At 39.2% G+C, this 13,033-nt stretch overlaps 1 protein-coding gene across 2 annotated transcripts in view; it reads left to right on the forward strand.

Annotated features, from left to right (window-relative positions):
• LOC105227734 (high affinity cAMP-specific and IBMX-insensitive 3',5'-cyclic phosphodiesterase 8) overlaps window positions 1–13,033 on the forward strand; it is a 93,407-nt gene that overhangs the window by 13,343 nt on the left and 67,031 nt on the right. Inside the window, exon 2 of one of the 2 annotated variants that reach the window (XM_049452781.1) lies at window positions 2,173–2,257. In XM_049452781.1, coding sequence (XP_049308738.1) covers window positions 2,173–2,257 — 85 coding nt within the window. Of the gene's footprint in view, window positions 1–2,172; window positions 2,258–7,681; window positions 9,045–13,033 lie in introns of those variants that run through there. The other variant, XM_049452780.1, reaches the window with a different exon arrangement.

Consider the following 13,033-nt stretch of genomic DNA (forward strand, 5'->3'; position numbering starts at 1 on the left):
GCAGTTGCCCGCCTGAAAAACAACAAAGCGGCAGGGGCCGACGGATTGCCGGCCGAGCTATTCAAACACGGCGGCGAAGAACTGATAAGGAGCATGCATCAGCTTCTTTGCAAAATATGGTCGGATGAAAGCATGCCCAACGATTGGAATTTAAGTGTGCTATGCCCAATCCATAAAAAAGGAGACCCCACAATCTGCGCCAACTACCGTGGGATAAGCCTCCTCAACATCGCATACAAGGTTCTATCGAGCGTATTGTGTGAAAGATTAAAGCCCACCGTCAACAAACTGATTGGACCTTATCAGTGTGGCTTCAGACCTGGTAAATCAACAACCGACCAGATATTCACCATGCGCCAAATCTTGGAAAAGACCCGTGAAAGCAGAATCGACACTCACCACCTATTCGTCGATTTCAAAGCTGCTTTCGACAGCACGAAAAGGAGCTGCCTTTATGCCGCGATGTCTGAATTTGGTATCCCCGCAAAACTAATACGGCTGTGTAAACTGACGTTGAGCAACACGAAAAGCTCCGTCAGGTTCGGGAAGGACCTCTCCGAGCCGTTCGATACCAAACGAGGTTTCAGACAAGGCGACTCCCTATCGTGCGACTTTTTCAATCTGCTGCTGGAGAAAATTATTAGAGCTGCAGAACTGAACCGAGCAGGTACAATCTTTTATAAGAGTGTACAGCTGCTGGCGTATGCCGATGATATTGATATCATCGGTCTCAACACCCGCGCCGTTAGTTCTGCTTTCTCCAGACTGAACAAGGAAGCAACGCAAATGGGTCTGGCAGTGAACGAGGGCAAGACGAAATATCTCCTGTCATCAAACAAACAGTCGTCGCACTCGCGACTTGGCCCCCACGTCACTGTTGACAGTCATAACTTTGAAGTTGTAGATAATTTCGTCTATTTAGGAACCAGCGTTAACACCACCAACAATGTCAGCCTTGAAATCCAACGCAGGATAACTCTTGCCAACAGGTGCTACTTCGGACTGAGTAGGCAATTGAAAAGTAAAGTCCTCTCTCGACGAACAAAAACCAAACTCTATAAGACGCTCATAATTCCCGTCCTGCTATATGGTGCAGAGGCTTGGACGATGACAACAACCGATGAGTCGACGTTGCGAGTTTTCGAGAGAAAAGTTCTGCGAAAGATTTATGGTCCTTTGCGCGTTGGCCACGGCGAATATCGCATTCGATGGAACGATGAGCTGTACGAGATATACGACGACCTTGACATAGTTCAGCGAATTAAAAGACAGCGGCTACGCTGGCTAGGTCATGTTGTCCGGATGGATGAAAACACTCCAGCTCTGAAAGTATTCGACGCAGTACCCGCCGCGGGAAGCAGAGGAAGAGGAAGACCTCCACTCCGGTGGAAGGACCAAGTGGAGAAGGACCTGGCCTCGCTTGGAATATCCAATTGGCGCCACGTAGCGAAGAGAAGAAACGACTGGCGCGCTGTTGTTGACTCGGCTATAATCGCGTAAGCGGTGTCTACGCCAGTAAAGAAGAAGAAGAACGTAACAAAATATGCATTTGTACGTATGTATGTATATGTATACGAAGCAGTGTTTTTCACTCCCCCTAAACTGCTACAAACGTTGTTTACGCATATAGACCTGTTTGCACGAGTAAATTGTTCTATAAATAAGTGTATCCCTACATGTATGTGGCACGTGTATTAAGGTGGAGTGCCGTGTTTTGCAAAAAAAATTGAAATTTTAGGACTTAAATTTATTACAGAAAGTAGTCACAGAAAATTTGGAAGTATTAAGAAATATTTAATAATTAAAAATTGTATCTGAGTAATTATTGACAAGATTCCATGTCTGAAAGATTCAAGATAATTCATTTTTGTTTTCCTATAAAAAACTACCCTCCAAAGAAGTCATGAAAATGGGCATAAGTTACCAGACTACTACCTTAAAGTCACCCCGATGTTCGATACATACAATCCTTAGAAGAACAAAACTATTATACTCTGTAGCAACAATGTTTTTTTAAACAAGAATATCCCCTTAAACTAAAAAAAAAAGTTCCACCCTAATACACATTTCATCCACACATATACACAAGCACATTTTATACAGTTATTTCCCTCACACATGCAAATTTCATTAACGACTTTAATGCAACTAAACTCCTTCATCTAATTGCAGATATGCAGCGGCAAAAAGGATTCCATCGTCACCGTTGCGGCATTGGGCAACTTCACGCACACGGTGGTGCGGCGTGCCACAGGCAGTGAGTACATACATATATATTTTCCATTATTTGCCGATCTATAAATTCACTTTATGGCTGAAACTCAATTTTAAATTTATACCACTTATGCAGGTTGTTTGAGTGCGCAACATTTTGTAAGTGCCGTTAAATTGAAATTTACTGTTCCGATTGAGTGTGTTGCATTTTACGTTCACTTTAGTACTTTCAAGAGTTATTGAGAACTCAATTCGGTTGCTGAAAAAACTATCACACAACAGAGAAAATTTAATTATTTTTCAACTTCGTTAACGAATAACAAAAACAATTTGAGCTCGTAACTTAATAAATTAAGAAAAAGGCTATAAATGGTATTTGCTCTTTAGGCTGAGAGTGAGAGTAGTAATGTTTTTAAAAGAGACCAGAAAGAGTTTGATCCTTTGAGTTTGTTGTTTTTTCGAGCACATTTTTGCTGTTTTTGTTGCTCAATTTGATTTGAAGGGAAGAAAGAGATAAAGACCTTCGGGGAAGACTCGCCACTGACCCTCCTCCCAAGGGACGGTTTTACAAAGAGGGTAAACTTTACAAATATGTTTAGAGTTACTCTCGGCAGTAAGGCGGGATGAAGTGATTCTACGCTCGACCTACTACTGAGGGGCAGCACTATCCAATGGTACACTGACGTCCCGAAAACACAAGACGGCATTGGAGTAGTCATTGCGGGACCGCATACCAAAATCTCCATACCAATGGGGCGTTTTCTGAGCATTTTTCGAGCAGAAGTCTTTGTTATAAGTCAGTGTGCAGAAATCAATCTTCATCGTAACTATCGCAATCAGTCTATGGCTATACTCAGCGATAGTCAAGAGCGATATTAGCTTATGAGTTCAAATCGCTTTTAGTGGAGGGGTGTATAGAAAGGGTGAATCGCCTATCAGTTTGCAACCGCGTATGCTGATCTGAGTGCCGGAGCATAAAGGGGTAGCCGGAAATAAGCTGGCCGACAAACTAGCTCTATGCGGCAGCGCCCAGGAGGATTCGGTGGGGCCCACATCATAAAGTACTTGCTCTGGACGGAGAAGAGAGTGGGGAGAGAACGACACTGACAGCAGGATTCACGAATACGCCATGCCAAGCTACTACTGGGAGGGTTCAACTTTGCAAGGTTTAGAGATATGATCAATCTCCCACAAGACAAATTCCGTCTCCTTGACACTCCAGGCAATGGAAGCACTTGTCCAATATTGGCATAGCCTTTTTCGTAAACTGCTGGTTTTGCGACATGGAACAGGAAACTCCAGAACACCTGATTTCAGATTGCCCAGCAATTTGTAGAAGCAGGCCCAAAGCCCAGTTTCATCTTCATAGACAGGGATCACATCATACTCATTCGCCAAGCAAGCTCCTAGAATTGTTCAGAGTGCTGGACCTTTGTAACCATATGTGACATAGGTGAGGGCACAATAGACTAGAAGTCGCAGTGCAAAGCCTCAACTATTTGCTATCTATCTATGCCTTCATGTTTGCTCGATTAAAAGCTTGGCCTAAAAGTAATACTGATGGCGGGCAAGCTACATGGACAGCTGTGGTAGTTTGATAATTCCATTCGAGTAACACACTTTTAGCGCTTTCTAAATAATCTACCAATTTGAAAAGATGAATGGAGTTAACCAAGGCAATCAACTGTTGGTTGGTTGAAAAGAAAGGTCACATTTAGGCCATCATTTGGACTTAATGTACTCCCGAGTGAAAACTAGTTAAGCGTTATCTAGCAACTCAGTGGATATGGTAAAATATTTGATCTTTCTCTAACGCAGTTTCACAGTAAGTTGAAGCATTGGATAAGAAGCAGTATTAGAAAGCAAATATATTACATGCGAATACACCTTTACTACAGCAAAAATTTCGGCAGCTTTTAACAACCCTTGTATTTTATTGTCAGCTGCCTAAAAAACTTTTCGAAGGTTAATGAACCGTTCGCATAATATTTGTTATTGTATTGGATCAACAGCTGTTTCCTATTTTGTATGAAATTCGACCTGCTTCCAACAACCCTTTTATTTCGTGAACTCTCTGACCTGCAATGCAAGCTTATTTATGTTGTTGGAGGACTATAACTTTGCAATGAAACGCATCTTGCATCCAAGCATATTGGCGCGCAACTGTTTTTTTGCCGCAAAAGCGGAATGCAAACAACGCCAAGCGAAAATTCAGGAAACAGCTGCTGCCTGCATTCCAAGGAACTGGAAACACAAGACAGCAGCTCTACTAGGGGCAGGCTTGCTTGTATACATATACTGGATATGGTGTCTACGAGCCAGCACTGGACTAGCGGGTAAAGCAAGATATGGACAAAAGGCAACTGAACTCTGTGTATAAGTATGTGTGTATGTATTTTTTGGATCTGAAAAAGCTGCCTGTGACAAAAATTGTTCACTCATATGCGACAACATACATACATACAACATATATATTTATATATATGTATATACACTGCTTTGTTATTTATTGGACACTTCCTGGACGAACTTGATGACTCAGAGCCCAAGTCAGATTTCATTTAACTGGACACACAGCGCGCTTATGCGGAACCGTAACCAGAACCCTGCAGCTAAACGAATGGAGAATCATAAACATAAATGCAAAAGAGCCGCTCCGCAAGTCAATCGGGTAGAGAGGGGGTACGGTGTAGGACGAAGGGCGTTAATGGATAGCATGGAGCAGATGCTAATATTTAGGAACAAATGTCTGCAAAAAAAACTGAAATAATAACAAAAACAAAAACCACAAGAAAAATCAAATACAATAACAACAACAAAAGGTCACAACAACAACAATAGCAATAAAAGTGAGTAACTTGCCAGGCCAGCCATTGGCAACAGCTGTTATCGGTGCAATGAAAATGATGCCGGCAATAATAATAACAACAACAACCAACAAAAATATGTTAACAACAACAAGTGAAACACAAGTCATCAACAAGCGAACAGAACAGCAACATGTAAAACACATAATTAGTGAAATATAACAATAACAATAACAACAACAGCTGCTCACTCTCTTCAACACGCTCCAATAACGCTGATTAGGGCTCACCTAACATGTACGTATAATAAGCGACAAGTAAAAATAAACATTCAATAAAAATCAAATGCAATGAAACGAAATATTAAAGCACAAAACTGGCTGGCAAAACAAGTTCAAACGCTTGCATGTGTGTTCGTGTGTGTGTGTGTGAAGCTTCTCCGGCAATAAAAGTAAAAACACGAAACAAAGCGGTTGTGGCTTCGATTTGTTGCCACTGATCGTCGCATCTGTGCTCTCATTTCGGAGAGCTTTACTCACAGCGCTTTGGCGGCTTCCGTGCTGCGCTTCGCCCCGCGTCTAACGGCCTTCAGTGGCCGGAGATTAAGCTGATAGCGACTGCAACTTGAGATAGCGAACCAGTAGCGCCGGAGTGGAGGGATTCGGTGTCTGAGCCACAGTGGTCGGAAATTGGCTTCTGTAGGCATAAAAAACAATGTAAAGTTGTTTACGGAAATTCAAAAAAATTATACATACATATGCACTCGTATATTATATTATATTTTTTAGGGAACTCATTTTTTTTTCAATGACGAGTAATATGGTGTTTTTGTAATCTATCATTGGGTTGTGATTTTTGTTTTGTGTAGCAAACCCCAAACCACAATCCAAATTGAATAGCCAGGGGGTCGGACAGCACTGTAACAAAACTAGCTCGCTACCAGCCGGATGCTATGCATTAATGTCAGAAAGTAAAAAGCTGGCGTTTGGACTGAACGAAGGAAGGGTCTACCGCGCTCCAGCGAAAAAAGCTTTCGATACGAGAATCGGTAGTAAGAGAGGTAGAGATGTACTATGGTTGAGGTGGAGTAAACAAATTGCAAAATCAGAGTCGAAACTTAGTACGGAAGATGGAGAAGGTACCTGGAAAGCATTATTACATCAAGCCGAACCCAAGTAGGGCTAATAAGGCTAATTTAACAAGGATTTGGTTTTTCATGACAGTAATTGTACGCAGTGGCTTGCTGTTTTAAGAAACTCTCTACTCTTAAAAGAAAATGCATTTGAAAGAACCTTCCTTGGTATTTAGTTTTTGAAGATTATCTCTTTTAAGTCTTGGCCTCCGCTACTTTGACTCCAATGTTCGGCGACTTGTTCGAGCATTTCCATTGGTAACTGGATGACAGGCGTGATGTTTTGCATAGACTTTAGACTTTTTATATCCCCTCAGAAAAAATACTAACGGTGTGATATCTCTCGATCGTGGTGGCCAATCGACCGGAACAAAATGTGAAATTGTTTTCTCTCCGATGACTTCTCTTAATAAAATGCGATGTAAATGTGTGGGAAGTGGCACCGTCTTGCTGAAACCAAATGTCGCTGAGATGACGAGCTTGAATTTCAGGCATCAAGTAGTTGGTTATCATGGCGCGATAACTGTCTCCGATTTCGACGTAAAATACGTCAAGTCGTTTCATATGTCAGTCCGAGTTGCTGTGAACGGCGACGAGTCTACTCTCGACGGTCTTCGTGTACACTCTCAGCTGCCGTTGCTATATTTCATTCACTGGGTGCTGGACGCTGTCTATTCGACCGAATATTATCCAATTACGAATGTTGGGTCTCAAGATGGGTGATGGTATTGCGAATAATACATTTTGTAGGCCGATTAGGTTGACCATAAGTTGAGAAAAGTGCGATTTGTAAAGGATCTTGATGCGTAAGCCTTTTCATAATGAAATTCCAAATACAATACTGAACAAAAATAACATGACAGCTTGACATGACTCACTCGTCATCTGTCAAAAAAAGGTTATTGAAAAGAGTTCCCCTATTTGGATCACCAGGTATTATATATTTTGATTTGGCGAGTTGAAGTTTTAGCACTTACAAATATATTTCTGTAATATTTCAAACTATTTAATGATCTCATTTTGATCTGGAAGCTTTAAGATGAGATAAGCGGCTCAAATTAATATCTTCTTTGGAAAAAGTATAGATTAGCAGAAGAGATAGACCTTTTTCGAAAGATAAAATCATGTGCTCATCTTGTGTTTATCCCGATATTCCTTGAATATAGTATAGTTACTGGCTATCTTAAGAAAATCTGAAGAAGTGTCAGGGAAGCTTTCCTATTATGCAAAACTTTTTTATTTGTCAAGATAGCTTCACAAAATTTGGCATGGAAATTTCTCAGATTGGACTAACACTACTAACACACACTCAGCTGCCATACAAACTGATCAGTCACAATCAAGATAAACATCTTTTTATACGCTTGTTTCTTATACCGCTGCTATAAGAAATGCACCTCTGTAGGATATTACTGCCTCTGTGCAGCCAAAGCTATTTTTTCTCATTTTAATAATTGTTGTATAAAAATCCCCAATTTAATGCAACCATAAATTTATTATATATTTTTGAAGGCTCCCACACCACTGTGCCTAACATTCATCGTTTCAAATCTCTACTCGTCAGAGTCGGAGCTTTTTGTTAGCAGAGCTTCTTACGCCGCGCACTAACTAACTCACAGGGGCTTGTGCCATTGTCGCAGCTGCTGTGCGCGATCAGTTACGTTGTGTCTAGCATAGTTGGCGGTTGCTGCTTTGTGGCGCTTGTTTGCCGGTGTTTCTTTGCGATTCGTACCTAAGTAATAAAAATTATATTATTTGTGCATAAAAGCGCACCGACACACACATCAATATACATACACACAAGTGTATATACGCACGCTACTTTTTTGAATAAATTTTCCCTGTGACGGCTGCTCCAGGTTTTGTCAGTCATACAATCTGTCAGTGCGACGTTAGTCTTGTGCGCTCGTGTTATTATTATTGTTCCGTACTTCAGCACTCTTTTTGCTGCTGTGCTTCTCGTTTACTCGTTTTACTTCGTCATTCATTCATACCTAAGTGCCTGCGCCTGTCTGCGCTTTTTGTGTGTCTCCGCTTCAAATGCGCTTTGTACTTATAGTTGGGCGCTTCTTTTGCTGCTGTTCGTGTTATTGTTGTGGCCGCCGGTGCTAATGGTGTTGGCGCGTTGTTGCTGCAGTGTTTGGTGTAAAAGGTGTGCGCGTATTTGCTCGAGTAGTTTGGCTCACGGTTGATTGAACGCGCACAGTGCGACGGCGAGCGGAGCTTGATTTTCATATAAAAAAGAAGTTGAGAAAAAAAAAAAGAATTCTTGTGTCTAATAATACATGTGCACATGCATGGTGACGTAGAACGTAAGCACATTTATTTGATAAAAATAAAAAATTCAAGAATTATTATTAATTCTTATTGCTCCGCGAACGCGCTTGTGCGAAGGTGTGAAGTCGCTGTCAAATCCGCGTTCGCGCTGTGTGGCCTTGTGCGCTGTGTTTTTGTGCAGTCAGCATCGCTTCAGTCAAACAACCAAACATACAAATAAGCATATGTTTTAAATAAATTTCAAGAATTTGTGAATTAAAGCCGCGCATACACATACATGCACACAGCCGCTTATGGCGAATAAGAAGTAATTGAAGTGTGCGCGTGATTACGAAAGTGCGCGCGTTGCGGCGGCGTTGCTCCAGATAGCGCGCTTTTATTCCAAATTGCTGCATTGTGCAAGAATTGATTGTGTTTGCCGCTAAAAAGTAGTTTTTTCTGTGGTTTTCGGTCCGATCGCGTGCTGCAAGCGGCATCAGCGCCTGCAAGGTCTATCCTTATACGAATATATATACTTAATTTGGAAGATTTGGACGCATTCCGGCGTGCTAAGCGTGAAGCGATTGTTTGGCGGCGGCGTGAAACCACAATTGGCGTTCCTCTTGGCATAAAAGGTAAATACTGAAAAACTGAATTCTTCGTCTTTTTCTTGGCGTACTACTTTATTGCGGGTGGTTAAGCGTGTCTCTTATAAAATGCCATTTTGCTTAGCCATCTAATTTTATGTAATGTATAATTTGTAACAAATTTTTTTTCAAACGAGGTAAGGCAGGCGAACTGGCAGGCTATAACGCCATATATAGACCTGCTTGTCATTTGTAATGCCAGATGGATTTTCAATATAATTTGTGGCGAAGAATTCACGACACAGGACGTCAACGTTTTAAGCGAATTTTATGAGTGACTTGAGGTCTAGGTTTGATAATTTATTCAGTCCCTTCAACTTCAAAGCTCCTAGATACTTGAGACAAGTTCTAGATAGTACTGGAGACAGGCAGAGGAGGTGTTCCATCGGGTCTTTCATGTCAACTTCTCTGCATTTTCTGCATGTGTCGTCAACACTTATGCCCATCCGGCTCGCATGTGATGCCAGTAGGTTGTGCTCTGTCAAGTGGCCAACAGCCGTCCGGAAGTTCTATAGATACCGTGTGAGTAAGAAGCAAGCGAGTTTTGCAAAGGAGCTCTTTCACATGATCTTCGCGACCCTGCATGTACTTAAGGCATTCCATCTTTCCCTTATCCGCCTGTCGGCTTTTTCAGAAATTTCTTTGTATATCCTGCACTTGTTCGGTAGCTTTCCATCTTCCTTCAATGTGACTTGGACCTTCTTTCCCAAATAAAGCGTATTAATATGTGGTCTAATTATCCACCAGCTTAATGAGCTATGTCCGAAGATCCTTGGAGAGAACTCCCCTAATGCCGCGAATCGTGCAGCTGATTTTGTCGCCATTGGACTGGTTCTTAACGCTCCCGTTATGCAGAGAACAGTGAGTCCCTATACCCGATCCATCAGATTCCCGTATGAAATTTTGTTCATAGCGGTCCACCACATCATCTTGACTACCGCTGTATAACACCAATACATGAAGCCGGATGATAGGAATAAAGTGGACCCTAGTAAAGAAAAAAGCATATAAGATATCCTTTCGGTAAAAAGAACTTGTCAACACTCAGCCGAAGTAGCCATTTACTTTAAAAATAATCAAATTTTAAACGAAAAATTTTCGGTTTTTCGAATTTTTCGAAGATATTCGAAAATGTAAAACTTCGAAAAAAATTTTAGAAATGTTTTCTGAGAAGAATTCACATTTTTTTTTATTTTTTATTTGTATTAGTTCAAATTCCAACCATTTTCGAAAAAGCAATTTCTCACTCTGTTCACAACAATCTACATAGTTACTTTCGAATTTATTCGTCCGAATCTGTCAATAACACTGTATCACTTAAGTTCAAGGAATTTGTTTTGCTGCTTATTTTGTAGGAAAAATACTTGTACTTAAACCGAATAAGGCAAATCAAATAAACTATTTGTCGAGACACTTTGCCTAAATCCGTCAAGGTTAAGCCCATATTAGATTTGTACATATAGCCTTAAGCGAATGGGTAAAATATAGTAATACAAATAAGTTATTATTAACTAAAGTAATTCAAAGTGCCTCGGAAGCACAGCAAACACACCAATTTCGTTATCAACTATTTGTCAAAGTGAGCGAGCGTATTATCAAAGTGTCACAACAAAGAATGCATATGACGGTGTTACTGAGACGAGATAATGCCGACGACATGTACATACATATATTCTACGTAAATTAAAAATAAAGAAACTATGGAAGTGATGAAAAAAAAAAATTCCAAATGTTATGTCATCGAAAATATTCAAAATGCGCGGGTTGGGAGAATATTTTTTGCTAATGTTGTTTCGGAGAACAAAATACTAGAGACCATAGAAATAAAAAAAATTATTTGCTATTTCCTTTCTTCTAATGTTTAGTTATGTAAAGTCAGTACTATGTCTCGATCCAATAAAATAATAATTTAGTCATGCAGTATCAGTATTTTACCTCGATCCGATATAACAATCTTGTTGGAATGCTGAGTTTGCGCTGGCATTTGAGTTTAGCTTGACTTTCGTATCAGTTTGAGTACTAAGGAAATGGGAGAAAGGAAAAAGAAAACACATTTTCCATGACAGGGAAGTTGGCTTTACAGACAAATGCTTAATTGAGTCAATTAACGCTTTCTTCAAGACATATAGCTAATTGACTACATTAGTTACTTAATTTGTTTATAAGTTTGAAGCAGAATCGAATTTTTCACTCAAAGAAAAGAAATTAGTATTCAAATATGTACTTACATATATGGAATAACTGCATACAATTTATTTTTCAAATATTGGAAATTTTCAAATAATGGTAAAATGTTATATGTATTTTGACCCTATATGAGGATATTTTTTGAAAGCTGAATATTCTATATCTCTTGCAGTAAGTTTGACTTCGCTAAAAACATAGGACTAAGAAGATGGTATGAAGGGAAGAAGCATAAGTATTTCCCATTACAGGAAAGTTTTCTTTACAGATAATCGCTTATTTGAGTCAATTAACGAGCTTAAAATTAATTAACTAAATTTAAGGCAGTTAATTATTGAAAAAATAAATTTTGATCAAGTATGACTTTCTCACTCCAAATAAATAAAAAAAAACTGTATTATATAAAAAATTCCTATAAATACTATAGTAATAATTCTCATAAATATTAAAACAATATTGCCACGCTTATAGAAAAAAATAATAAAAATGTTTCATAATACCCTCTCATCCATTAATTTTTGGAGCGCTATTCACACCGTTCAAATTTTATGTCAATGAATTTTATCGCTTGATCGCAAGTGGCATTAATCATAATTACAGTTACACAGCTATGCAAATAATTAACTATTTTGAGTAATTAAGAGCTAAAAATTAAACAACAATAAATATATTATAATATTTGATGCATCGAACTTCTGATTACAACGATCAATCACCTCAACGGAGCTATAAATTAAAGTATGTAAATATATAAAAAAAAAAATATTAAATTCTCTATCTTGATAGCCAGCGCACTTTGTGAAGGAGTTTCACTTGCGTGACAGTGTAGTTTTTACGCTTAATAGTTGCCAACGTATTTGGAAGGGTATCCTAACCTCAAATTCATATATCTACTCGTAAAGCGGAGAAATAATATTTTGAAAACTTGCCGGCAATATCGAATGCAGGTTATCGCAAATATTATTAGGTCTATAACAATATTCGGTGTTTTTTGTAAAATAGTCAAAGTATACCAAAAGAACTGAATCAAGAATGAATAAAGCCCGTATCAAAACTCTGCTCTTATGTGAACCGTATATAGTGAGGATGTGCTGTAACCACCGGAAGTGTGTAATCAGAAGAGGCAATGTCTGAGTTATAAGGCAGATAAAGCAAAACTTCACAGCTATTGTTTTCAAAAGAGGTTTTTACCAGTCTCATAACATAATTGTCTTGATGAAAAATTATTGATTCCTGTTTATGCATTTTCAGCCATCGCTTGCTTCAATTTGATGAGTTTTGGTCGAAGGCGTTCTTCAGTAATGGTTTCACCTAGTTTTAGAAGGGCATTATCTTTCTAATCTCACCAAGTCTGGTTGGCTAGGTTTTCTATATCAAATTTTTGGTTAAGAATTACCGTAATGAATCTATTTTTCATCACTAGTTACAATGTGTTGCAAAAACGACTGCTTTTCGTAGCGTTTGAGCAGCTTGACACTCAAAATCTTCTAGCTTTAAATCATATGATACCCAATTTCCCTTTCCTTGCTTTTGAATGTTTCGGAATGACTGCTTGGGTGATTCTCAAAGATTCTTCGACATCTTCTAGTGTTTGACAATAATCCTCATCAAAATGTTTATAAAAATAATATTTATCGGTGAGAAAAAATCCTCGATTAATTGCTAAAAAATTAAATTCAAGAAGTTCGTGTTAAAATTTGAGACTAATCGGTTTAGCCGTTTTCGAACCGAGCCGTGTTGGTCATCGACTCTGAAAACATCATTTTGAAAAAATCGCGTTTAAAGTCGGCTTG

This window comes from Bactrocera dorsalis, chromosome 3, assembly GCF_023373825.1.
Source record: "Bactrocera dorsalis isolate Fly_Bdor chromosome 3, ASM2337382v1, whole genome shotgun sequence".
In the NCBI taxonomy this organism is placed as follows: domain Eukaryota; kingdom Metazoa; phylum Arthropoda; class Insecta; order Diptera; family Tephritidae; genus Bactrocera; species Bactrocera dorsalis.